Raw genomic sequence first — 27,637 nt, 5'->3', positions numbered from 1 at the left:
TAAGGCTATCCTACGAACTAGATAAGTTTATACTGTTAGGTAAGCTCGGGCAGACTTGCTGGGCCTATGGCTCTTATCTGCTGTCAATATCTATGTTTCTATATGTGTATTTTTTTCTGTGTGTATGTGTATTTTTTCTGTGTATATATATATATATATATATATATATATATATATATATATATATATATATATAGGCAAAAAGAGTCAGTTGCACTCTCACAAACAGTTCTCCAAGGGCCAGGGTGCTAGAGTATATGAAATGTAGCAAAATAGGAAACAGCACTCTCTGGACTTAAGTTTAAACAGATAGTTTAATCGGTAACGTTTCGGGGAATGCTCCCCTTCATCAGACCCGGTCTGATGAAGGGGAGCATTCCCCGAAACGTTACCGATTAAACTATCTGTTTAAACTTAAGTCCAGAGAGTGCTGTTTCCTATTTTGCTATATATATATATATATATATATATATATATATATATATATATATATATATATATATATATATATATATATATATATATATATATTATTTATGTGTATATGTGTATTTTTTGTGTATATATGTATTTTTTCTGTGTATACGTTTTTTTTCTGTGTATGTTTTTCTCTGTGTATGTGTATTTTTTCTGTGTATGTCTTTCTCTGTGTATGTGTATTGGTTCTGTGTATGTGTATTTATTTTCTGCGTATATGTATTTCTTTCTGTGTATATCTGTATTTTTTTCTGTGTAAATGTTTGTTTGTTTTATATGTGTATATGTGTGTATTTTTTCAGGGTATATGTGTGTTTTTTTGTGTATGTGTATTTTTTGTTTATATGTGTATTTTTTTCTGTGTCTATAGGGCTGATTTATCATATGTCGGGCAGACATGTTCCTCCGCTGAGCGGATCATGTCCGCCCTACATCAGTGAATGCCGACAGCATACGCTGTCAGCATTTAGCATTGCACAATCAGTTCTGGTGAACTGCTTGTGCAATGCTGCCCCCTGCAGATTGGCCGCTAGCAGGGGGTGTCAATCAACCCGATTGTATTCTATCAGTCTGATTGCTGTTCGCCACCTCAGAGGCGGCGGACCAGTTAAGGAGCAGCGGTCTTGAGACCGCTGCTTCTTAACTGCTGTTTCCGGTGAGCCTGAAGGCTCGCGTGGAAACAGCTGCATTGGGGCCGATTGACCGCTTGGTTAATCAGCCCTTATGTGTATTTTTTCTGTGTTCATGTATTTTTTTATGCATATATCTGTATTTTTTCTGTGTATATGTGTTTTTTTCTGTGTATATGTATATTTTTTCTGTGTATATGTGTATTTTGTTCTGCGTATATCTGTTTTTTCTGTGTTTATGTGTATTTTTTCTGTGTATATGTGTTTTTTTCTGCGTATATATGTATTTTTTCTGCGTATATCTGTATTTTTTATGTGTATATGTGTATTTTTTCTGCGTATATATGTATTTTTCTGCATATATGTGTATTTTTTTCTGTTTATATTTTTTCTGTTTACCTGTGTGCTTTGTTCTGTATATACTGTATGTGTATTTATTCTGTGTATATATGTATATGTTTCATAACATTAGTTCTGCAATTACTACAGGAACATAATAGTCATATCTGACATTATTTATGTGCATGATATTTTTATTATTAAGATCTTGAATACATTCTTTTATGATGAAAATGTACTTCAAAGACTCTAAATCCATTTTATCTGCTATTTTTAATGCCAGATGCAGGATCAGGTAAAGGTTTTGGTGGTGGAGGCGGTTCCGGTGGCGGCTCTATTGAAACAGTTCGGAAAAATTTCTCTGATATCTGGTTTTGGGGAACATCAACGGCTGGGTGAGTGCATAAATTATTAAATATCTTTATTCCCCGGGTCACATTATGAAGTGATTATTAAATATATAGAGTGTCAGCAATATGCTGGATAGCATCATACTTTAGTACTCAGTGTTCAACCCCCTGGTATGTTTTTCACTTGCAGGCTGGAAAATTAAAATTTTAAATTTTAACAAGCAAAGTTCCAACCTTTGCACACAGTGGCTCTGAAGTTCAAAACCTCTCTGCTCAGATGAGATGATCTAAAATGATCCTCCAGCACTGCAAGATCAAATGGCAGATTTTTCTTTACTTCTCCAAGGGGTGTTCCTTGCATTTCTGTATTTGAAGGAGAGACATGTCTAGAGCTGTATAGCACTGCATGACATGATAGTTCTGCTGCATTTACACTTTGTGCTTTTTATTTTATATCACTTTACACTTCAGATTATATTTTATTACATTTAAACTTTGCACTTTCTATTTTTATTTTATGTGTATTCAGCTGTGTATTTAGGATTGTGATTTTACAAGTTTTTGGGCTCCATTACATATGCGGCGTCGCCCGCAAAAGCCGGCGACACCGGTTTTTGCATGGTTTTGGTATCCAATATACAGTGCCGCATATAGATACGGCACTTATATTTCACCCGTCGCCCGCAATTTTTAGTCCCATATGTTAACATAAGACTGCGTTGCCAATCGGTATCCAATATTCAGCGCAAGGACTTACGTGGCGAAAATGGAGAAATCTTTCTCCATTTTCACCTCACCACACAAGGCAGAGACAGCAAGCCTGGCGCTGAGTATGGGAGCACCGTAACTCCCGAAACTGCCTTCAAAAATAAACAAACGCATGCGCAATATCTACCTGTCTACCGATATCCCCCACCGCAATAACTAATAAAGGGTATTAACCACTATACCACCAATCAAACCAACATCGGAACTAAGAAAAGTATTAACCCCTAAACCGTCAACCCCCCCAGAACGCTATATGCCTAATTAAACTATTAACCTCTATATCCGCCATCAAACCCATATTGGAACTAATTAAAGTATTAACCCCTAAATCGACAACCCCCCTACAAAGCAATATGCCTAATTAAACTATTCACCCCTTATATCTGCCATCAAACCCACACCGCAAGTAATAACTAAATTATTAACCCCTAAATCCGCCAACCCCAAACATCGCAAAGTACCTATTAAAATAATTAACCCCTAATCCGCCATTAACTCACAACGCAAACTACCTATTAAAGTATTAACCCCTAAACCGCCAAAGCCCACAACGCAATAAACCTATCAAAGTATTAAATTACAAAGCCCCCTAACCTAACACCCCCTAACCTAACAACCATTAAATTAACCCAAATTACAAAATACTAAAGTTACTATTGAAATTAAAAAAACTAACACTACTTTAAAAATAAAAACATAAACTAAGTATAAATTAAAGGGACAGTCTAGTCAAAATTAAAATTCTGGTGTAGACTGTCCCTTTAAGCTACAATACAGAAATTAAAAAAATCTAAGATTACAGAAAATAAAAAACACAATTACCAAATTTAAAAAAATATACCTAATCCCTATGAAAATAAAAAGCCCCCCCCCCCCCCCAAAATAAAAACAACCTCTACTCTAAGAATAAACTACCAATAGCCCTTAAAGGGGATTTTTGCAGGGCATTGCCCCAAGATAAACAGCTCTTTTACATCAAAATACACAAAGTCCCCCCTAACAGTAAACCCCCCACCCACCAAACCCCCCCCAAAAAAGAACCTTACACTAAAAAACCTAAACTACCCATTGCCCTGAAAAGGGCATTTGTTGGGCATTTCCCTTAAAAGGGCATTTAGCTCTTTTACAAAGTGCCCACCATAATCTAAATAAAAAAATGTTGAAGTTGATACTCACCATTCCTGAAGTCCGGCGGAGAAGGTCCTGTCCCATGCGGTGAAGTCTTCTTCCAAGCGGCAACCTTTTCTTCTAGTAACAGTCTGGTGTGGAGTGGAGGGCGGAGCTGAAGACCGATGACCGCAGAGCTGAAGACCGACGTCCCTGGAACTGAAGACCGGCAACCCTGAAAATGAACACCGGCGACTGCAGAGCCATGGAGCGTAGAGGATCCTCTTCGTACGATCGCCGCCATACACTGGATAGTGAATTCAAGGTACGCGATTAAAAATGGCGTCCCTTTAATTCCTATTGGCTGATTTGATTCTTCAAATTCAAATCAGCCAATAGGATGAAAGCTACTCAAATCCTTTTGGCTGATCAAATCAGACAATAGAATGAGAGCTACTGAAATTCTATTGGCTATTCAAATCAGCCAATAGGATTTGAGTAGCTCTCATCCTATTGGCTGATTTGAATTTGAAGAATCAAATCAGCCAATAGGAATTCAAGGGACGCCATTTTTAATCGCGTACCTTGAATTCACTATCCAGTGTATTCGACGATCGTACAAAGAGGATCCTCTGCGCTCCGTGTTCGCTAGTCTTTAGTTCCAGGGTCACCGGTCTTCAGCTCTGCGGTCATCGGTCTTCAGCTCCGCCCTCCGTGCCAGATTGCTCCTGGAAGAAGAGGTCGCGCTTGGAAGAAGACTTCACCGCATGTGACAGGACCTTCTCCGCCGGACTTCAGGAATGGTGAGTATCAACCTGGGGGTTAGATTTAGGGTTTTTTTAAAAAAAAAAAAAATTTGGGGGGGTTTATTTAGATTAGGGTGGGCACTTTGTAAAAGAGCTAAATGGGGGTTTGGTGGGTGGGGGGGTCTTACTGTTAGGGGGGACTTTGTGTATTTTGATGTAAAAGAGCTGTTTATCTTGGGGCAATGCCCTCCAAAAAGCCCTTTTTTATTTTCTGTATTGTAGCTTAAAGGGAAAGTATACACCAGAATTTTAATTTTGATTCGCAAGTCCCTTTAATTTATAACAGAAAAGACAGAGGGCGCCACATAGTGCAGATAAATGAGGGGAAAGAATTGGATGAAGAGATGTGTACGTAGCAGGTATCCTACTTACTTGATACTAAGCACTGATGTGCAATACAAGCAGGCCGAGTCCAAAGAGTCGCTCGGCAGACTCACCAGGCACCTGGAACAGATGGTCTTTGTTGTCCCGGCCAAGAGTATCAGGAGCGGTGCAGTTCCCAAAGAACTTCTTTGCTGTTTCCCAACTGTTGTTAGATAAAGATACAGTCTCTGCTAGTTTAGCAGCAGCGGCCCTTTATCATGATAGCCTGATGAAACTGTGCTGGGACACAGAGAAACGCGTTGCTTGTTTTTATGCTTTTAAGCTGTATTAAACTCTTTTGTATCATTGCTGCTGAACTTCTGATTATTTCTGAAGCATTTGGTGCACTGTGCCTGACGTCCATTTGCACTTTTGACGTAAGTGCCGCTCCTGCTAAACTAGCAGAGACTGTATCTTTATCTAACAACAGTTGGGAAACAGCAAAGAAGTTCTTTGGGAACTGCACCGCTCCTGATACTCTTGGCCGGGACAACAAAGACCATCTGTTCCAGGTGCCTGGTGAGTTTGCCGAGCGACTCTTTGGACTCGGCCTGCTTGTATTGCACATCAGTGCTTACTATCAAGTGAGTAGGATACCTGCTACGTACACATCTCTTCATCCAATTCTTTTCCCTCATTTATCTGCACTATGTGGCGCCCTCTATCTTTTCTGTTATAGATTGTCATCTTGTGTCAGGGCACGACGCACCAGAGGAGCTGCCTGGAAACTATTGTGTGGACATTGCTACATATCCGCCATATGTGTTTTTTCGCTCTGATTTAACTTTGACACTTTGCCAATTATTGTGTGGACTCTGCCACCAATTTGTAATTGCCACTTATGTGTCACTTGTTGTTTATGCTCTGATCTAATTTTGTAAATTATTGTGTGGACACTGCCACATATCTGTAACACCTATTTTTTCAATTTTTTTATTTTTTTGCAGTATGATAATTCATTGTGACTGATTCTTTCCATTTAATTTTGATATATTATTTATTTTATGTTAATGTATATATATTATTATTTTACTATATATATATATATATATATATATATTTTAGGTTTTAATTGACATTTATCTTAGATATCTGAATCTTTTTATAGCACCTTTTGATTAATATTTTTTGGTTTTCCAGAGTTGCTATACCCTGTTGTTATTATCACCATCACCAGTTATAATTTAATTAATTTTTTTAGATCTTTTTGATTTTTGGCGCCTCTTACTGGTTATCTGTCTGCACTTTTGTTGCAGTTAGTATATCCGTTTCATTGTTTATAATTTTCCATTTTCCATTTAATTTATACTTAGTTTATTTTTATTTTTTAAGTAGTGTTAGGTTTTTTATTTTAAAAGTAACTTTAGTTTTTGTAGTTCATTTAGGGAGTGTTAGGTTTAGGGGGTGTTAGGTTAGGTGGTGTTAGGGTAGGGTGCTTAGTAATTTAATTATTTATTTGTGTTGGGGGCTTTGGCTGTTTAGGGGTTGATACTTTAATAGGTAGTTTATCTTTATGAACTGCCGGCGGAGTTTATTGGATACGCTGATGTGCGAGGTGAAATTACAGGTGGCGCGGGTTGCAGCGCTTGCGCTGAAGCCTCCGCCGTAAATGTAATCTCGCCATTTATGTTTTCACAGTTTCTGTGTAACTTTCACAAATTAGGCTCATACTTGCAAATTACATCGCACTTTGCATTTCTTCTATTTCAATTAAAACTGAAAAACTTTCAGCTTCAGTTTCCCAGAGAGCATCATTATTTTCTGTGGGACAGATAATTAAACAGTGTGATCCTAATTTGTTAGAGTAACACATAAACTTTCAAAACATAATCAGAATTTGTAAAATCACTGCTGGATCTAAATCTAAATGTATTAAAATATAAAAAGTGCAAAGCTTAAATGCAATAATACTGAAAGGACCCAAACTGAAACGTATAGTGATATAAAATGCAATGCACAAAGTGTAAGTGTAAAAAGACTCTCATATCAAGCAGTTCTATATTGCACTGGGCTTCTCTCTGCTTCACATACAGATATTAGAGAGATCTCACAGTGCAAGAGAGTTCAGTCCTTTTTCTTTTGAACATTCAGTGAGTTCAGCCCCTGTGAAGTCTGCACTCTCCAAGCTGGAGAATCCTTTCAATTTCAGGGCCATAGTGAGAAATACATACGTATCCTTCTCTTTGTTATATCCGGAATGTACTATTTACACACACAGAGAGTGAGAAATACATACGTATCCTTCTCTCTGTGATAACTGGAAATTACCATTTACACAGATCCTTCTCTCTGTGATAACCGGAATGTACCATTTACACACACAGAGAGTGAGAAATACATACGTATTCTTCTCTCTGTGATAACCGGAATGTACCATTTATACAGACAGAGAGTGAGAAATACATACGTATCCTTCTCTCTGTGATAACCGGAATGTACCATTTACACACACAGAGAGTGAGAAATACAAACGTATCCTCCTCTCTGTGATAACCGGAATGTACCATTTACACACACAGAGAGTGAGAAATACATACGTATCCTCCTCTCTGTGATAACTGGAATGTACCATTTACACAGACAGAGAGTGAGAAATACATACGTATCCTTCTCTCTGTGATAACCGGAATGTACCATTTACACACACACAGAGAGTGAGAAATACATACGTATCCTTCTCTCTGTGATAACCGGAATGTACCATTTACACACACACAGAGAGTGAGAAATACATACGTATCCTCCTCTCTGTGATAACCGGAATGTACCATTTACACAGGCACAGAGAGTGAGAAATACATACGTATCCTTCTCTCTGTGATAACCGGAATGTACCATTTACACACACACAGAGAGTGAGAAATACATACGTATCCTCCTCTCTGTGATAACCGGAATGTACCATTTACACAGGCACAGAGAGTGAGAAATACATACGTATCCTTCTCTCTGTGATAACTGGAATGTAACATTTACACAGACAGAGACTGAGAAATACATACGTATCCTTCTCTCTGTGATAACCGAAATGTACCATTTACACACACAGAGAGTGAGAAATACATACGTATCCTTCTCTCTGTGATAACCGGAATGTACCATTTACACACACAGATAGGGAAAATTACATACATATCCTTCTCTCTGTGATAACCGGAATGTACCATTTACACACACAGATAGGGAAAATTACATACATATCCTTCTCTCTGTGATAACCGGAATGTACCATTTACACAGACAGAGAGGGAGAAATACATACGTATCCTTCTCTCTGTGAGAACCGGAATGTACCATTTACACACACTGATAGGGAAAATTACATACATATCCTTCTCTCTGTGATAACCGGAATGTACCATTTACACAGACAGAGAGGGAGAAATACATACGTATCCTTCTCTCTGTGAGAACCGGAATGTACCATTTATACACACAGAGAGTGAGAAATACATATGTATCCTTCTCTCTGTGATAACCGGAATGTACCATTTACACACACAGAGAGTGAGAAATACATACGTATCCTTCTCTCTGTGATAACCGGAATGTACCATTTACACACACAGAGAGTGAGAAATACATACGTATCCTTCTCTCTGTGATAACCGGAATGAACCATTTACACAGACAGAGAGTGAGAAATACATACGTATCCTTCTCTCTGTTATATCCGGAATGTACCATTTACACAGACAGAGAGTGAGAAATACATACGTATCCTTCTCTCTGTTATATCCGGAATGTACCATTTACACACACAGATAGTGAGAAATACATACGTATCCTTCTCTCTGTGATAACCGTAATGTATCATTTACACACACAGAGAGTGAGAAATACATACGTATCCTTCTCTCTGTGATAACCGGAATGCACCATTTACACACACAGATAGGGAAAATTACATACGTATCCTTCTCTCTGTGATAACCGGAATGTACCATTTACACACACAGATAGGGAAAATTACATACGTATCCTTCTCTCTGTGATAACCGGAATGTACCATTTACACATACAGATAGGGAAAATTACATACTTATCCTTCTCTCTGTGATAACCGGAATGCACCATTTACACACACAGATAGGGAAAATTACATACGTATCCTTCTCTCTGTGATAACCGGAATGCACCATTTACACAGACAGATAGGGAAAATTACATACTTATCCTTCTCTCTGTGATAACCGGAATGTACCATTTATACACACAGATAGGGAAAATTACATACATATCCTTCTCTCTGTGATAACCGGAATGCACCATTTACACACACAGATAGGGAAAATTACATACGTATCCTTCTCTCTGTGATAACCGGAATGTACCATTTACACACACAGATAGGGAAAATTACATACGTATCCTTCTCTCTGTGATAACCGGAATGTACCATTTACACATACAGATAGGGAAAATTACATACTTATCCTTCTCTCTGTGATAACCGGAATGTACCATTTACACACACAAATAGGGAAAATTACATACATATCCTTCTCTCTGTGATAACCGGAATGTACCATTTACACACACAGAGAGTGAGAAATACATACGTATCCTTCTCTCTGTGAGAACCGGAATGTACCATTTACACACACAGATAGGGAAAATTACATTCGTATCCTTCTCTCTGTGATAACCGGAATGTACCATTCATACAGACAGAGAGGGAGAAAAACATACTTATCCTTCTCTCTGTGATAACCGGAATGTACCATTTACACACACAGATAGGGAAAATTACATACATATCCTTCTCTCTGTGATAACCGGAATGTACCATTTACACACACAGAGAGTGAGAAATACATACGTATCCTTCTCTCTGTGAGAACCGGAATGTACCATTTACACACACAGATAGGGAAAATTACATACGTCTCCTTCTCTCTGTGATAACCGGAATGTACCATTCATACAGACAGAGAGTGAGAAATACATACGTATCCTTCTCTCTGTGATAACCGGAATGTACCATTTACACACACAGAGAGTGAGAAATACATACGTATCCTTCTCTCTGTGATAACCGGAATGTACCATTTATACACACAGATAGGGAAAATTACATACATATCCTTCTCTCTGTGATAACCGGAATGTACCATTTACACACACAGATAGGGAAAATTACATACGTATCCTTCTCTCTGTGAGAACCGGAATGTACCATTTATACAGACAGAGAGTGAGAAATACATACGTATCCTTCTCTCTGTGATAACCGGAATGAACCATTTATACAGACAGAGAGGGAGAAATACATTTGTATCCTTCTCTCTGTGAGAACCGGAATGTACCATTTATACAGACAGAGAGTGAGAAATACATACGTATCCTTCTCTCTGTGATAACCGGAATGTACCATTTATACAGACAGAGAGTGAGAAATACATACGTATCCTTCTCTCTGTGATAACCGGAATGTACCATTTATACAGACAGAGAGTGAGAAATACATACGTATCCTTCTCTCTGTGATAACCGGAATGTACCATTTACGCAATGAGAGAGTGAGAAATACATACGTATCCTTCTCTCTGTGATAACCGGAATGTACCATTTACACACACGGAGAGTGAGAAATACATATGTATCCTTCTCTCTGTGATAACCGGAATGTACCATTTACACAAAGAGAGAGTGAGAAATACATACGTATCCTTCTCTCTGTGATAACCGGAATGTACCATTTACACACACGGAGAGTGAGAAATACATATGTATCCTTCTCTCTGTGATAACCGGAATGTACCATTTACACACACAGATAGGGAAAATTACATACGTATCCTTCTCTCTGTGATAACCGGAATGTACCATTTACACAGACAGAGAGTGAGAAATACATACGTATCCTTTTCTATGTAAAAACCGGAATGTACCATTTACACACACAGAGAGTGAGAAATACATAGGTATCCTTCTCTCTGTGATAACCGGAATGTACCATTTACACACACAGAGAGTGAGAAATACATACGTATCCTCCTCTCTGTGATAACCGGAATGTACCATTTACACACACAGAGAGTGAGAAATACATACGTATCCTCCTCTCTGTGATAACCGGAATGTACCATTTACACACACAGAGAGTGAGAAATACATACGTATCCTTCTCTCTGTGATAACCGGAATGTACCATTTACACAAAGAGAGTGAGAGATACATACATGTCACTTACTAGACATGATTGTGTACATATGTGTCGCTCACTAAACATGATTGTGTACATATGTGTCACTTACTAAACATGATTGTGTACATATGTGTCTGTTACTAAACATGATTGTGTACATAAGTGTCACTTACTAAACATGATTGTGTACATGTGTGTCACTTACTAAACATGATTGTGTACATGTGTGTCACTTACTAAACATGATTGTGTACATATGTGTCTGTTACTAAACATGATTGTGTACATATGTGTCTGTTACTAAACATGATTGTGTACATATGTGTCACTTACTAAACATGATTGTGTACAGATCTGTCACTTACTAAACATGATTGTGTACATATGTGTCGCTTACTAAACATGATTGTGTACATAAGTGTCACTTACTAAACATGATTGTGTACATATGTGTCACTTACTAGACATGATTGTGTACATATGTGTCGCTCACTAAACATGATTGTGTACATATGTGTCACTTACTAAACATGATTGTGTACATATGTGTCACTTACTAAACATGATTGTGTACATATGTGTCTGTTACTAAACATGATTGTGTACATAAGTGTCACTTACTAAACATGATTGTGTACATGTGTGTCACTTACTAAACATGATTGTGTACATATGTGTCTGTTACTAAACATGATTGTGTACATATGTGTCTGTTACTAAACATGATTGTGTACATATGTGTCACTTACTAAACATGATTGTGTACAGATCTGTCACTTACTAAACATGATTGTGTACATATGTGTCGCTTACTAAACATGATTGTGTACATAAGTGTCACTTACTAAACATGATTGTGTACATATGTGTCACTTACTAAACATGATTGTGTACATATGTGTCACTTACTAAATATGATTGTGTACAGATGTGTCGCTTACTAAACATGATTGTGTACATGTGTAACTAGCTAAACATGATTGTGTACATATGTGTCACTTACTAAACATGATTGTGTACATATGTGTCACTTACTAAACATGATTGTGTACATATGTGTCATTTACTAAACATGATTGTGTACATACGTGTCACTTACTAAACATGATTGTGTACATAAGTGTCTGTTACTAAACATGATTGTGTACATAAGTGTCTGTTACTAAACATGATTGTGTACATAAGTGTCTGTTACTAAACATGATTGTGTACATATGTGTCACTTACTAAACATGATTGTGTACATATGTGTCTGTTACTAAACATGATTGTGTACATATGTGTCACTTACTAAACATGATTGTGTACATATGTGTCTGTTACTAAACATGATTGTGTACATATCTGTCACTTACTAAACATGATTGTGTACATATGTGTCACTTACTAAACATGATTGTACATATGTGTCACTTACTAAACATGTTTGTGTACATATGTGTCACTTACTAAACATGATTGTGTACATATGTGTCACTTACTAAACATGATTATGTTCATATGTGTCACTTACTAAACATGATTGTGTACATATGTGTCACTTACTAAACATGTTTGTGTACATATGTGTCACTTACTAAACATGTTTGTGTACATATGTGTCATTTACTAAACATGATTGTGTACATATGTGTCACTTACTAAACATGATTGTGTACATAAGTGTCACTTACTAAACATGATTGTGTACATATGTGTCACTTACTAAACATGATTGTGTACATGTGTGTCGCTTACTAAACATGATTGTGTACATATGTATCACTTATTAAACATGATTGTGTACATATGTGTCACTTACTAAACATGATTGTGTACATATGTGTCACTTACTAAACATGATTGTGTACATGTGTGTTGCTAGCTAAACATGATTGTGTACATATGTGTATGTTACTAAACATGATTGTGTACATGTGTGTCACTTACTAAACATGATTGTGTACATATGTGTCACTTACTAAACATGATTGTGTATATATGTGTCACTTACTAGACATGATTGTGTACATATGTGTCACTTACTAAACATGATTGTGTACATATGTGTCACTTACTAAACATGATTGTGTACATATGTGTCACTTACTAAACATGATTGTGTATATATGTGTCACTTACTAGACATGATTGTGTACATATGTGTCACTTACTAAACATGATTGTGTACATATGTGTCACTTACTAAACATGATTGTGTACAGATATGTCACTTACTAAACATGATTGTGTACATATGTGTCACTTACTAAACATGATTGTACATATGTGTCACTTACTAAACATGATTGTGTACAGATGTGTCACTTACTAAACATGATTGTGTACATATGTGTCACTTACTAAACATGATTGTGTACATATGTGTCACTTACTAGACATGATTGTGTACATATGTGTCACTTACTAAACATGATTGTGTACAGATATGTCACTTACTAAACATGATTGTGTACATATGTGTCACTTACTAAACATGATTGTACATATGTGTCACTTACTAAACATGATTGTGTACAGATGTGTCACTTACTAAACATGATTGTGTACATATGTGTCACCTACTAAACATGATTGTGTACATGTGCGTCACTTACTAAACATGATTGTGTACATATGTGTCGCTTACTAAACATGATTGTGTACATGTGTGTCTGTTACTAAACATGATTGTGTACATATGTGTCACTTACTAAACATGATTGTGTACATATGTGTCACTTACTAAACATGATTGTGTAAATAAGTGTCACTTACTAAACATGATTATGTACATATGTGTCACTTACTAAACATGATTATGTACATATGTGTCACTTACTTAACATGATTGTGTACATATGTGTCACTTACTAAACATGATTGTGTACATATATGTCACTAGCTAAACATGATTGTGTACATGTGTGTCGCTTGCTAAACATGATTGTGTACATGTGTGTCACTTACTAAACATGATTGTGTACATATGTGTCACTTACTAAACATGATTGTGTACATATCTGTCACTTACTAAACATGATTGTGTACATATGTGTCACTTACTAAACATGATTGTGTACATATGTGTCACTTACTAAACATGATTGTGTACATATCTGTCACTTACTAAACATGATTGTGTACATATGTGTCACTTACTAAACATGATTGTGTACATATGTGTCACTTACTAAACATGATTGTGTACATGTGTGTCGCTTACTAAACATGAATGTGTACAGATGTGTCACTTACTAAACATGATTGTGTACATGTGTGTCTGTTACTAAACATGATTGTGTACATGTGTGTCACTTACTAAACATGATTGTGTACATGTGTGTCACTTGCTAAACATGATTGTGTACATGTGTGTCACTTACTAAACATGATTGTGTACATGTGTGTCACTTGCTAAACATGATTGTGTACATGTGTGTCACTTGCTAAACATGATTGTGTACATATGTGTCGCTTACTAAACATGAATGTGTACATGTGTGTCACTTACTAAACATGATTGTGTGCATGTGTGTCGCTTACTAAACATTATTGTGTATATAAGTGTCACTTACTAAACATGATTGTGTACATAAGTGTCACTTACTAAACATGAATGTGTACATTTCCTGTCTCACAGCTCGGACGGCACCGGTAGTGTAACACTGGTGGTACCTGACTCTATAACTGGCTGGGAAGGCTCCATGTTCTGTGTATCTGATAATGAAGGGTTTGGGATGATCCCAGATCCAGCAAAATTCACATCCTTCCTGCCATTCTTTGTGGAATTATCTTTACCGTATTCCATTGTCCGAGGAGAGACCCTGGTACTCAGAGCCTTTGTACCAAACTACCTGGAGCAGTGCATCAAGGTAACCAGTGCTGTGCTTACTGCTGACATCTTCCTGTGTAGCACTGTGTATGCTGCTGACCTCTCCCTCTGTATTATCTGTGTAGCACTGTGTATACTGCTCACTTCTCCCTCTTTATAATCTGTGTAGCACTGTGTATACTGCGGACCTCTCCCTCTGTATTACCTGTGTAGCACTTTGTTTACTGCTGACCTCTCCCTCTGTATTAGCTGTGTAGCACTGTGTATACTGCTGACCTCTCCCTCTGTATTAGCTGTGTAGCACTGTGTTTACTGCTGACCTCTGCCTCTATATTAGCTGTGTAGCACTGTGTATACGGCTGACCTCTCCCTCTATATTAGCTGTTTAGCTCTTTGTATACTGCTGACCTCTGCCTCTATATTAGCTGTTTAGCACTGTGTATACGGCTGACCTCTCCCTCTATATTAGCTGTTTAGCTCTTTGTATACTGCTGACCTCTGCCTCTATATTAGCTGTGTAGCACTGTATATACTGCTGACCTCTGCCTCTATATTAGCTGTGTAGCACTGTATATACTGCTAACATCTGCCTCTATATTAGCTGTGTAGCACTGTGTATACGGCTGACCTCTCCCTCTATATTAGCTGTTTAGCTCTTTGTATACTGCTGACCTCTGCCTCTATATTAGCTGTGTAGCACTGTATATACTGCTGACCTCTGCCTCTATATTAGCTGTGTAGCACTGTATATACTGCTAACATCTGCCTCTATATTAGCTGTGTAGCACTGTGTATACTGCTGACCTCTGCCTCTATATTAGCTGTGTAGCACTGTGTATACTGCTGATCTCTGCCTCTATTAGCTGTGTAGCACTGTGTATACTGCTGACATCTGCCTCTATATTAGCTGTGTAGCACTGTGTATACTGAAAACATGTTCCTCTATATTAGTTGTGTAGCACTGTGTATACTGCTGACCTCTCCCTCTATATTAGCTGTGTAGCACTGTGTATATTGCTGGCCTCTGCCTCTATATTAGCTGTGTAGCACTGTGTATACTGCTATCCTCTGCCTCTATATTAGCTGTGTAGCACTGTGTATACTGCTGACCTCTCCCTCTAATAGCTGTGTATCACTGTGTATACTGCTGACGTCTCCCTCTAATAGCTGGGTAGCACTGTGTATACTGCTGACATCTGCCTCTATATTAGCTGTGTAGCACTGTATATACTGCTGGCCTCTGCCTCTATATTAGCTGTGTAGCACTGTGTATAGTGCTGGCCTCTGCCTCTATTTTAGCTGTGTAGCACTGTGTATACTGCTGACTTCTCTTGTGATACCTGCAGGTTCGTGTGACCATGGGAAGCTCCTCTGATTTTGTTGCTGAGCCCCAGGATGTGCCCCAGGACGTCTGCATTTGCCTTGGAGAAAGAGCCTCCTATACCTGGACTCTGGTTCCTCAAAAATTAGGTGTTGATCTTAACAATCATGGTGTACCAGACCTCCTGTGTCCTGTCTATCCTCCACAGGATCTCTAATGTTCCAGCCTCCTGTGTGTCCTGCTGTTCTGTCTATCCTCTACTGGATCTCTAGTGTGCCGGGCCCTCCTGTGTGTCCTGCTGCTCTGTCTATCCTCCACTGGATCTATAGTGTGCCAGACCATCCTGTGTCCTGCTGCTCTGTCTATCCTCCACTGGATCTCTAGTGTGCCAGACCCTCCTGTGTGTCCTGCTGCTCTGTCTATCCTCCACTGGAACTCTAGTGTTCCAGACCTCCTGTGTCCTGTCTATACTCCACTGGATCTCTAGTGTGCCAGACCTCCTGTGTCCTGTCTATACTCCACTGGATCTCTAGTGTGCCAGACCTCCTGTGTCCTGTCTATACTCCACTGGATCTCTATTGTGCCAGACCTCCTGTGTCCTGTCTATACTCCACTGGATCTCTAGTGTGCCAGACCTCCTGTGTCCTGTCTATACTCCACTGGATCTCTAGTGTGCCAGACCTCCTGTGTCCTGTCTATACTCCACTGGATCTCTAGTGTGCCAGACCTCCTGTGTCCTGTCTATACTCCACTGGATCTCTATTGTGCTAGACCTCCTGGGTCCTGTCTATCCTACCCTGGATCTCTAGTGTGCCAGACCTCCTGTGTCCTGTCTATACTCCACTGGATCTCTAGTGTGCCAGACCTCCTGTGTCCTGTCTATACTCCACTGGATCTCTATTGTGCCAGACCTCCTGTGTCCTGTCTATACTCCACTGGATCTCTAGTGTGCCAGACCTCCTGTGTCCTGTCTATACTCCACTGGATCTCTATTGTGCTAGACCTCCTGGGTCCTGTCTATCCTACCCTGGATCTCTAGTGTGCCAGACCCTCCTGTCTGTCCTGCTGCTCTGTCTATCCTCCACTGGATCTCTAGTGTGCCAGCCTCCTGTATCCTGCTGCTCTGTCTATCCTCCTCTGGATCTCTAGTGTGCCAGCCTCCTGTGTCCTGCTGCTCTGTCTATCCTCCACTGGATCTCTAGTGTGCCAGACCCTCCTGTGTGTCCTGCTGCTCTGTCTATTCTCCACTGGATTTCTATTGTGCCAGCCTCCTGTGTGTCCTGCTGCTCTGTCTATCCTCCACTGGATCTCTAGTGTGCCAGACCCTCCTGTGTGTCCTGCTTCTCTGTCTATCCTCCACTGGATCTCTAGTGTGCCAGACCACCTGTGTGTCCTGCTGCTCTGTCTATCCTCTACTGGATCTCTAGTGTGCCAGCCTCCTGTGTGTCCTGTCTATCCTCCACTGGATCTCTAGTGTGCCAGCCTCCTGTGTCCTGCTGCTCTGTCTATCCTCCACTGGATCTCTAGTGTGCTAGACCCTCCTGTGTGTCCTGCTGCTCTGTCTATCCTCCCCTGAATCTCTAGTGTGCCAGACCACCTGTGTGTCCTGCTGCTCTGTCTATCCTCCACTGGATCTATAGTGTGCCAGACCACCTGTGTGTCCTGCTGCTCTGTCTATCCTCCACTGGATCTCTAGTGTGCCAGACCACCTGTGTGTTCTGCTGCTCTGTCTATCCTCCACTGGATCTCTAGTGTGCCAGACCACCTGTGTGTTCTGCTCCTCTGTCTGTCCTCCACTGGATCTCTAGTGTGCCAGACCACCTGTGTGCCCTGCTGCTCTGTCTATCCTCCTCTGGATCTCTAGTGTGCTAGCCTCCTGTGTCCTGCTGCTCTGTCTATCCTCCTCTGGATCTCTAGTGTGCCAGCCTCCTGTGTCCTGCTGCTCTGTCTATCCTCCACTGGATCTCTAGTGTGCCAGACCCTCCTGTGTGTCCTGCTGCTCTGTCTATTCTCCACTGGATCTCTATTGTGCCAGCCTCCTGTGTGTCCTGCTACTCTGTTTATCCTCCACTGGATCTCTAGTGTGCCAGACCCTCCTGTGTGTCCTGCTTCTCTGTCTATCCTCCACTGGATCTCTAGTGTGCCAGACCACCTGTGTGTCCTGCTGCTCTGTCTATCCTCTACTGGATCTCTAGTGTGCCAGCCTCCTGTGTGTCCTGTCTATCCTCCACTGGATCTCTAGTGTGCCAGCCTCCTGTGTCCTGCTGCTCTGTCTATCCTCCACTGGATCTCTAGTGTGCTAGACCCACCTGTGTGTCCTGCTGCTCTGTCTATCCTCCCCTGAATCTCTAGTGTGCCAGACCACCTGTGTGTCCTGCTGCTCTGTCTATCCTCCACTGGATCTATAGTGTGCCAGACCACCTGTGTGTCCTGCTGCTCTGTCTATCCTCCACTGGATCTCTAGTGTGCCAGACCACCTGTGTGTTCTGCTGCTCTGTCTATCCTCCACTGGATCTCTAGTGTGCCAGACCACCTGTGTGTCCTGCTCCTCTGTCTATCCTCCTCTGGATCTCTAGTGTACTAGCCTCCTGTGTCCTGCTGCTCTGTCTATCCTCCACTGGATCTCTAGTGTGCCAGACCCTACTGTGTGTCCTGCTGCTCTGTCTATCCTCCACTGGATCTCTAGTGTGCCAGACCCTCCTGTGTGTCCTGCTGCTCTGTCTATCCTCCACTGCATCTCTAGTGTGCCAGACCCTCCTGTGTGTCCTGCTGCTCTGTCTGTCCTCCACTGGATCTCTAGTGTGCCAGACCCTCCTGTGTGTTCTGCTGCTCTGTCTATCCTCCACTGGATCTCTAGTGTGCCAGACCCTCCTGTGTGTTCTGCTGCTCTGTCTATCCTCCACTGGATCTCTAGTGTGCCAGACTCTCCTGTGTGTTCTGCTGCTCTGTCTATCTTCCACTGGATCTCTAGTGTGCCAGACCCTCCTGTGTGTCCTGCTGCTCTGTCTATCCTCCACTGGATCTCTAGCATGCCAGACCCTCCTGTGTGTCCTGCTGCTCTGTCTATCCTCCACTGGATCTCTAGTGTGCCAGACCCTCCTGTGTGTCCTGCTGCTCTGTCTATTCTCCACTGGATCTCTATTGTGCCAGCCTCCTGTGTGTCCTGCTACTCTGTTTATCCTCCACTGGATCTCTAGTGTGCCAGACCCTCCTGTGTGTCCTGCTGCTCTGTCTATCCTCCACTGGATCTCTAGTGTGCCAGACCACCTGTGTGTCCTGCTGCTCTGTCTATCCTCTACTGGATCTCTAGTGTGCCAGCCTCCTGTGTGTCCTGTCTATCCTCCACTGGATCTCTAGTGTGCCAGCCTCCTGTGTCCTGCTGCTCTGTCTATCCTCCACTGGATCTCTAGTGTGCTAGACCCTCCTGTGTGTCCTGCTGCTCTGTCTATCCTCCCCTGAATCTCTAGTGTGCCAGACCACCTGTGTGTCCTGCTGCTCTGTCTATCCTCCACTGGATCTATAGTGTGCCAGACCACCTGTGTGTCCTGCTGCTCTGTCTATCCTCCACTGGATCTCTAGTGTGCCAGACCACCTGTGTGTTCTGCTGCTCTGTCTATCCTCCACTGGATCTCTAGTGTGCCAGACCACCTGTGTGTCCTGCTCCTCTGTCTATCCTCCTCTGGATCTCTAGTGTACTAGCCTCCTGTGTCCTGCTGCTCTGTCTATCCTCCACTGGATCTCTAGTGTGCCAGACCCTCCTGTGTGTCCTGCTGCTCTGTCTATCCTCCACTGGATCTCTAGTGTGCCAGACCCTCCTGTGTGTCCTGCTGCTCTGTCTATCCTCCACTGGATCTCTAGTGTGCCAGACCACCTGTGTGCCCTGCTGCTCTGTCTATCCTCCACTGGATCTCTAGTGTGCCAGCCTCCTGTGTGTCCTGCTGCTCTGTCTATCCTCCACTGGATCTCTAGTGTGCCAGACCCTTCTATGTGTCCTGCTGCTCTGTCTGTCCTCCCCTGGATCTCTAGTGTGCCAGACCCTCCTGTGTATCCTGCTGTTCTGTCTATCCTCCACTGGATCTCTAGTGTGCCAGACCCTCCTGTGTATCCTGCTGTTCTGTCTATCCTCCACTGGATCTCTAGTGTGCCAGACCCTCCTGTGTGTCCTGCTGCTCTGCCTATCCTCCACTGGATCTCTAGTGTGCCAGACCCTCCTGTGTCCTGCTGCTCTTTCTATCCTCCACTGGATCTCTAGTGTGCCAAACCCTCCTGTGTCCTGCTGCTCTGTCTGTCCTCCACTGGATCTCTAGTGTGCCAGACCCTCCTGTGTCCTGCTGCTCTGTCTGTCCTCCACTGGATCTACAGTGTGCCAGACCCTTCTGTGTGTCCTGCTGCTCTGTCTATCCTCCACTGGATCTCTAGTGTGCCAGACCCTCCTTTGTGTCCTGCTGCTCTGTCTATCCTCCACTGGATCTCTAGTGTGCCAGACCCTCCTGTGTCCTGCTGCTCTGTCTATCCTCCACTGGATCTCTAGTGTGTCAAACCCTCCTGTGTGTCCTGCTGCTCTGTCTATCCTCCACTGGATCTCTAGTGTGCCAGACCATCCTGTGTCCTGCTGCTCTGTCTATCCTCTACTGGATCTCTAGTGTGCCAGAACCTACTGTGTGTTCTGCTGCTCTGTCTATCCTCCACTGGATCTCTAGTGTGCCAGACCCTCCTGTGTCCTGCTGCTCTGTCTGTCCTCTACTGGATCTCTAGTGTGCCAGACCCTCCTGTGTCCTGCTGCTCTGTCTGTCGTCTACTGGATCTCTAGTGTGCCAGACCCTCCTGTGTGTCCTGCTGCTCTGTCTATCCTCTACTGGATCTCTAGTGTGCCAGACCCTCCTGTGTGTCCTGCTGCTCTGTCTATCCTCTACTGGATCTCTAGTGTGCCAGACCCTCCTGTGTGTTCTGCTGCTCTGTCTATCCTCCACTGGATCTCTAGTGTGCCAGACCCTCCTGTGTATCCTGCTGCTCTGTCTGTCCTCCACTGGATCTCTAGTGTGCCAGACCCTCCTGTGTATCCTGCTGCTCTGTCTGTCCTCCTCTGGATCTCTAGTGTGCCAGACCCTCCTGTGTGTCCTGCTGCTCTGTCTATCCTCCACTGGATCTACAGTGTGCCAGACCCTTCTGTGTGTCCTGCTGCTCTGTCTGTCCTCCACTGGATCTCTAGTGTGCCAAACCCTCCTGTGTATCCTGCTGCTCTGTCTGTCCTCCTCTGGATCTCTAGTGTGCCAGACCCTCCTGTGTGTCCTGCTGCTCTGTCTATCCTCCACTGGATCTCTAGTGTGCCAGACCCTCCTGTGTCCTGCTGCTCTGTCTGTCCTCCACTGGATCTACAGTGTGCCAGACCCTTCTGTGTGTCCTGCTGCTCTGTCTGTCCTCCACTGGATCTCTAGTGTGCCAAACCCTCCTGTGTCCTGCTGCTCTGTCTGTCCTCCACTGGATCTCTAATGTGCCAGACCCTCCTGTGTCCTGCTGCTCTGTCTGTCCTCCACTGGATCTACAGTGTGCCAGACCTTTCTGTGTGTCCTGCTGCTCTGTCTGTCCTCCACTTGATCTCTAGTGTGCCAGACCCTCCTGTGTGTCCTGCTGCTCTGTCTATCCTCCTCTGGATCTCTAGTGTGCCAGACCCTCCTTTGTGTCCTGCTGCTCTGTCAATCCTACCCTGGATCTCTAGTGTGCCAGACCCTCCTGTGTGTCATGCTGCTCTGTCTATCCTCTACTGGATCTCTAGTGTGCCAGGCCCTCCTGTGTGTCCTGCTGCTCTGTCTATCCTCCACTGGATCTCTAGTGTGCCAGGCCCTCCTGTGTGTCCTGCTGCTCTGTCTATCCTCCACTAGATCTCTAGTGTGCCAGACCACCTGTGTGTCCTGCTGCTCTGTCTATCCTCCACTGGATCTCTAGTGTGCCAGCCTCCTGTGTGTCCTGCTGCTCTGTCTATCCTCTACTGGATCTCTAGTGTGCCAGACCCTCCTGTGTGTCCTGCTGCTCTGTCTATCCTCCACTGGATCTCTAGTGTGCCAGACCACCTGTGTGTCCTGCTGCTCTGTCTATCCTCCACTGGATCTCTAGTGTGCCAGACCACCTGTGTGCCCTACTGCTCTGTCTATCCTCCACTGGATCTCTAGTGTGCCAGACCCTCCTGTGTCCTGCTGCTCTGTCTGTCCTCTGCAGGATCTCTAGTGTGCCAGACCCTCCTGTGTATCCTGCTGATCTGTCTATCCTCTACTGGATCTCTAGTGTGCCAGACCCTCCTGTGTATCCTGCTGATCTGTCTATCCTCTACTGGATCTCTAGTGTGCCAGACCCTCCTGTGTATCCTGCTGCTCTGTCTATCCTCCACTGGATCTCTAGTGTGCTAGACCCTCCTGTGTGTCCTGCTGCTCTGTCTATCCTCCACTGGATCTCTAGTGTGCCAGACCCTCCTGTGTGTCCTGCTGCTCTGTCTATCCTCCAGTGGATCTCTAGTGTGCCAGACCCTCCTTAGTGTTCTGCTGTTCTGTCTATTCTCCACTGGATCTCTAGTATGCCAGCCTCCTGTGTCCTGCTGCTCTGTCTATCCTCTACTGGATCTTTAGTGTGCCAGACCATCCTGTGTGTCCTGCTGCTCTGTCTGTCCTCCACTGGATCTCTAGTGTGCCAGCATCCTATGTGTCCTGCTGCTCTGTCTATCCTCCACTGGATCTCTAGTGTGTCAGACCCTCCTGTGTGTCCTGTTGCTCTGTTTGTCCTCCACTGGATCTCTAGTGTTCCAGTTCTCCTGTGTGTCCTGCTGCTCTGTCTATTCTCCATTGGATCTCGAGTGTGCTAGACCCTCCTGTGTGTCCTGCTGCTCTATCTATCCTCCATTGGATCTCTAGTGTGCCAGCCTCCTGTGTGTCCTGCTGCTCTGTCTATCCTCCACTGGATCTCTAGTGTGCCAGACCCTCCTGTGTGTCCTTCTGCTCTGTCTATCCTCCACTGGATCTCTAGTGTGCCAGACCCTCCTGTGTGTCCTTCTGCTCTGTCTATCCTCCACTGGATCTCTAGTGTGCCAGACCACCTGTGTGTCCTGCTGCTCTGTCTGTCCTCCACTGGATCTCTAGTGAGCTAGACCCTCCTGTGTGTCCTGCTGCTCTGTCTGTCGTCCACTGGATCTCTAGTGTGCCAGACCCTCCTGTGTGTCCTGCTGATCTGTCTATCCTCCACTGGATCTCAAGTGTGCTAGACCCTTCTGTGTGTCCTGCTGCTCTGTCTATCCTCCACTGCATCTCTAGTGTGCCAGACCACCTGTGTGTCCTGCTGCTCTGTCTATCCTCCACTGCATCTCTAGTGTGCCAGACCCTCCTGTGTGTCCTGCTGCTCTGTCTGTCCTCCACTGGATCTCTAGTGTGCCAGACCCTCCTGTGTGTTCTGCTGCTCTGTCTATCCTCCACTGGATCTCTAGTGTGCCAGACCCTCCTGTGTGTTCTGCTGCTCTGTCTATCCTCCACTGGATCTCTAGTGTGCCAGACTCTCCTGTGTGTTCTGCTGCTCTGTCTATCTTCCACTGGATCTCTAGTGTGCCAGACCCTCCTGTGTGTCCTGCTGCTCTGTCTATCCTCCACTGGATCTCTAGCATGCCAGACCCTCCTGTGTGTCCTGCTGCTCTGTCTATCCTCCACTGGATCTCTAGTGTGCCAGACCCTCCTGTGTGTCCTGCTGCTCTGTCTATTCTCCACTGGATCTCTATTGTGCCAGCCTCCTGTGTGTCCTGCTACTCTGTTTATCCTCCACTGGATCTCTAGTGTGCCAGACCCTCCTGTGTGTCCTGCTTCTCTGTCTATCCTCCACTGGATCTCTAGTGTGCCAGACCACCTGTGTGTCCTGCTGCTCTGTCTATCCTCTACTGGATCTCTAGTGTGCCAGCCTCCTGTGTGTCCTGTCTATCCTCCACTGGATCTCTAGTGTGCCAGCCTCCTGTGTCCTGCTGCTCTGTCTATCCTCCACTGGATCTCTAGTGTGCTAGACCCTCCTGTGTGTCCTGCTGCTCTGTCTATCCTCCCCTGAATCTCTAGTGTGCCAGACCACCTGTGTGTCCTGCTGCTCTGTCTATCCTCCACTGGATCTATAGTGTGCCAGACCACCTGTGTGTCCTGCTGCTCTGTCTATCCTCCACTGGATCTCTAGTGTGCCAGACCACCTGTGTGTTCTGCTGCTCTGTCTATCCTCCACTGGATCTCTAGTGTGCCAGACCACCTGTGTGTCCTGCTCCTCTGTCTATCCTCCTCTGGATCTCTAGTGTACTAGCCTCCTGTGTCCTGCTGCTCTGTCTATCCTCCACTGGATCTCTAGTGTGCCAGACCCTACTGTGTGTCCTGCTGCTCTGTCTATCCTCCACTGGATCTCTAGTGTGCCAGACCCTCCTGTGTGTCCTGCTGCTCTGTCTATCCTCCACTGGATCTCTAGTGTGCCAGACCACCTGTGTGCCCTGCTGCTCTGTCTATCCTCCACTGGATCTCTAGTGTGCCAGCCTCCTGTGTGTCCTGCTGCTCTGTCTATCCTCCACTGGATCTCTAGTGTGCCAGACCCTTCTATGTGTCCTGCTGCTCTGTCTGTCCTCCCCTGGATCTCTAGTGTGCCAGACCCTCCTGTGTATCCTGCTGTTCTGTCTATCCTCCACTGGATCTCTAGTGTGCCAGACCCTCCTGTGTATCCTGCTGTTCTGTCTATCCTCCACTGGATCTCTAGTGTGCCAGACCCTCCTGTGTGTCCTGCTGCTCTGCCTATCCTCCACTGGATCTCTAGTGTGCCAGACCCTCCTGTGTCCTGCTGCTCTGTCTATCCTCCACTGGATCTCTAGTGTGCCAAACCCTCCTGTGTCCTGCTGCTCTGTCTGTCCTCCACTGGATCTCTAGTGTGCCAGACCCTCCTGTGTCCTGCTGCTCTGTCTGTCCTCCACTGGATCTACAGTGTGCCAGACCCTTCTGTGTGTCCTGCTGCTCTGTCTATCCTCCACTGGATCTCTAGTGTGCCAGACCCTCCTTTGTGTCCTGCTGCTCTGTCTATCCTCCACTGGATCTCTAGTGTGCCAGACCCTCCTGTGTCCTGCTGCTCTGTCTATCCTCCACTGGATCTCTAGTGTGTCAGACCCTCCTGTGTGTCCTGCTGCTCTGTCTATCCTCCACTGGATCTCTAGTGTGCCAGACCATCCTGTGTCCTGCTGCTCTGTCTATCCTCTACTGGATCTCTAGTGTGCCAGACCCTACTGTGTGTTCTGCTGCTCTGTCTATCCTCCACTGGATCTCTAGTGTGCCAGACCCTCCTGTGTCCTGCTGCTCTGTCTGTCCTCTACTGGATCTCTAGTGTGCCAGACCCTCCTGTGTCCTGCTGCTCTGTCTGTCGTCTACTGGATCTCTAGTGTGCCAGACCCTCCTGTGTGTCCTGCTGCTCTGTCTATCCTCTACTGGATCTCTAGTGTGCCAGACCCTCCTGTGTGTCCTGCTGCTCTGTCTATCCTCTACTGGATCTCTAGTGTGCCAGACCCTCCTGTGTGTTCTGCTGCTCTGTCTATCCTCCACTGGATCTCTAGTGTGCCAGACCCTCCTGTGTATCCTGCTGCTCTGTCTGTCCTCCACTGGATCTCTAGTGTGCCAGACCCTCCTGTGTGTCCTGCTGCTCTGTCTGTCCTCCTCTGGATCTCTAGTGTGCCAGACCCTCCTGTGTGTCCTGCTGCTCTGTCTATCCTCCACTGGATCTACAGTGTGCCAGACCCTTCTGTGTGTCCTGCTGCTCTGTCTGTCCTCCACTGGATCTCTAGTGTGCCAAACCCTCCTGTGTATCCTGCTGCTCTGTCTGTCCTCCTCTGGATCTCTAGTGTGCCAGACCCTCCTGTGTGTCCTGCTGCTCTGTCTATCCTCCACTGGATCTCTAGTGTGCCAGACCCTCCTGTGTCCTGCTGCTCTGTCTGTCCTCCACTGGATCTACAGTGTGCCAGACCCTTCTGTGTGTCCTGCTGCTCTGTCTGTCCTCCACTGGATCTCTAGTGTGCCAAACCCTCCTGTGTCCTGCTGCTCTGTCTGTCCTCCACTGGATCTCTAATGTGCCAGACCCTCCTGTGTCCTGCTGCTCTGTCTGTCCTCCACTGGATCTACAGTGTGCCAGACCCTTCTGTGTGTCCTGCTGCTCTGTCTGTCCTCCACTTGATCTCTAGTGTGCCAGACCCTCCTGTGTGTCCTGCTGCTCTGTCTATCCTCCTCTGGATCTCTAGTGTGCCAGACCCTCCTTTGTGTCCTGCTGCTCTGTCAATCCTACCCTGGATCTCTAGTGTGCCAGACCCTCCTGTGTGTCATGCTGCTCTGTCTATCCTCTACTGGATCTCTAGTGTGCCAGGCCCTCCTGTGTGTCCTGCTGCTCTGTCTATCCTCCACTGGATCTCTAGTGTGCCAGGCCCTCCTGTGTGTCCTGCTGCTCTGTCTATCCTCCACTGGATCTCTAGTGTGCCAGACCACCTGTGTGTCCTGCTGCTCTGTCTATCCTCCACTGGATCTCTAGTGTGCCAGCCTCCTGTGTGTCCTGCTGCTCTGTCTATCCTCTACTGGATCTCTAGTGTGCCAGACCCTCCTGTGTGTCCTGCTGCTCTGTCTATCCTCCACTGGATCTCTAGTGTGCCAGACCACCTGTGTGTCCTGCTGCTCTGTCTATCCTCCACTGGATCTCTAGTGTGCCAGACCACCTGTGTGCCCTACTGCTCTGTCTATCCTCCACTGGATCTCTAGTGTGCCAGACCCTCCTGTGTCCTGCTGCTCTGTCTGTCCTCTGCAGGATCTCTAGTGTGCCAGACCCTCCTGTGTATCCTGCTGATCTGTCTATCCTCTACTGGATCTCTAGTGTGCCAGACCCTCCTGTGTATCCTGCTGATCTGTCTATCCTCTACTGGATCTCTAGTGTGCCAGACCCTCCTGTGTATCCTGCTGCTCTGTCTATCCTCCACTGGATCTCTAGTGTGCTAGACCCTCCTGTGTGTCCTGCTGCTCTGTCTATCCTCCACTGGATCTCTAGTGTGCCAGACCCTCCTGTGTGTCCTGCTGCTCTGTCTATCCTCCAGTGGATCTCTAGTGTGCCAGACCCTCCTTAGTGTTCTGCTGTTCTGTCTATTCTCCACTGGATCTCTAGTATGCCAGCCTCCTGTGTCCTGCTGCTCTGTCTATCCTCTACTGGATCTTTAGTGTGCCAGACCATCCTGTGTGTCCTGCTGCTCTGTCTGTCCTCCACTGGATCTCTAGTGTGCCAGCATCCTATGTGTCCTGCTGCTCTGTCTATCCTCCACTGGATCTCTAGTGTGTCAGACCCTCCTGTGTGTCCTGTTGCTCTGTTTGTCCTCCACTGGATCTCTAGTGTTCCAGTTCTCCTGTGTGTCCTGCTGCTCTGTCTATTCTCCATTGGATCTCTAGTGTGCTAGACCCTCCTGTGTGTCCTGCTGCTCTATCTATCCTCCATTGGATCTCTAGTGTGC

General features: G+C 44.6%; 1 protein-coding gene across 1 annotated transcript in view; it reads left to right on the top strand.

Moving 5' to 3' along the window:
* The window catches only part of LOC128639706 (ovostatin-like), a 214,110-nt gene that overhangs the window by 146,546 nt on the left and 39,927 nt on the right, over positions 1-27,637 (top strand). Inside the window, exons 18-20 of the mRNA XM_053691823.1 lie at positions 1,729-1,840; positions 14,613-14,844; positions 16,151-16,274. Coding sequence (XP_053547798.1) covers positions 1,729-1,840; positions 14,613-14,844; positions 16,151-16,274 — 468 coding nt within the window. The remainder of the gene's footprint in view (positions 1-1,728; positions 1,841-14,612; positions 14,845-16,150; positions 16,275-27,637) is intronic.

The sequence above is a fragment of the Bombina bombina genome, chromosome 9, assembly GCF_027579735.1.
Source record: "Bombina bombina isolate aBomBom1 chromosome 9, aBomBom1.pri, whole genome shotgun sequence".
Taxonomy (NCBI): domain Eukaryota; kingdom Metazoa; phylum Chordata; class Amphibia; order Anura; family Bombinatoridae; genus Bombina; species Bombina bombina.
Note: the sequence above shows the minus strand (reverse complement) of the source record. Positions and strands in the feature narration are given on the sequence as shown.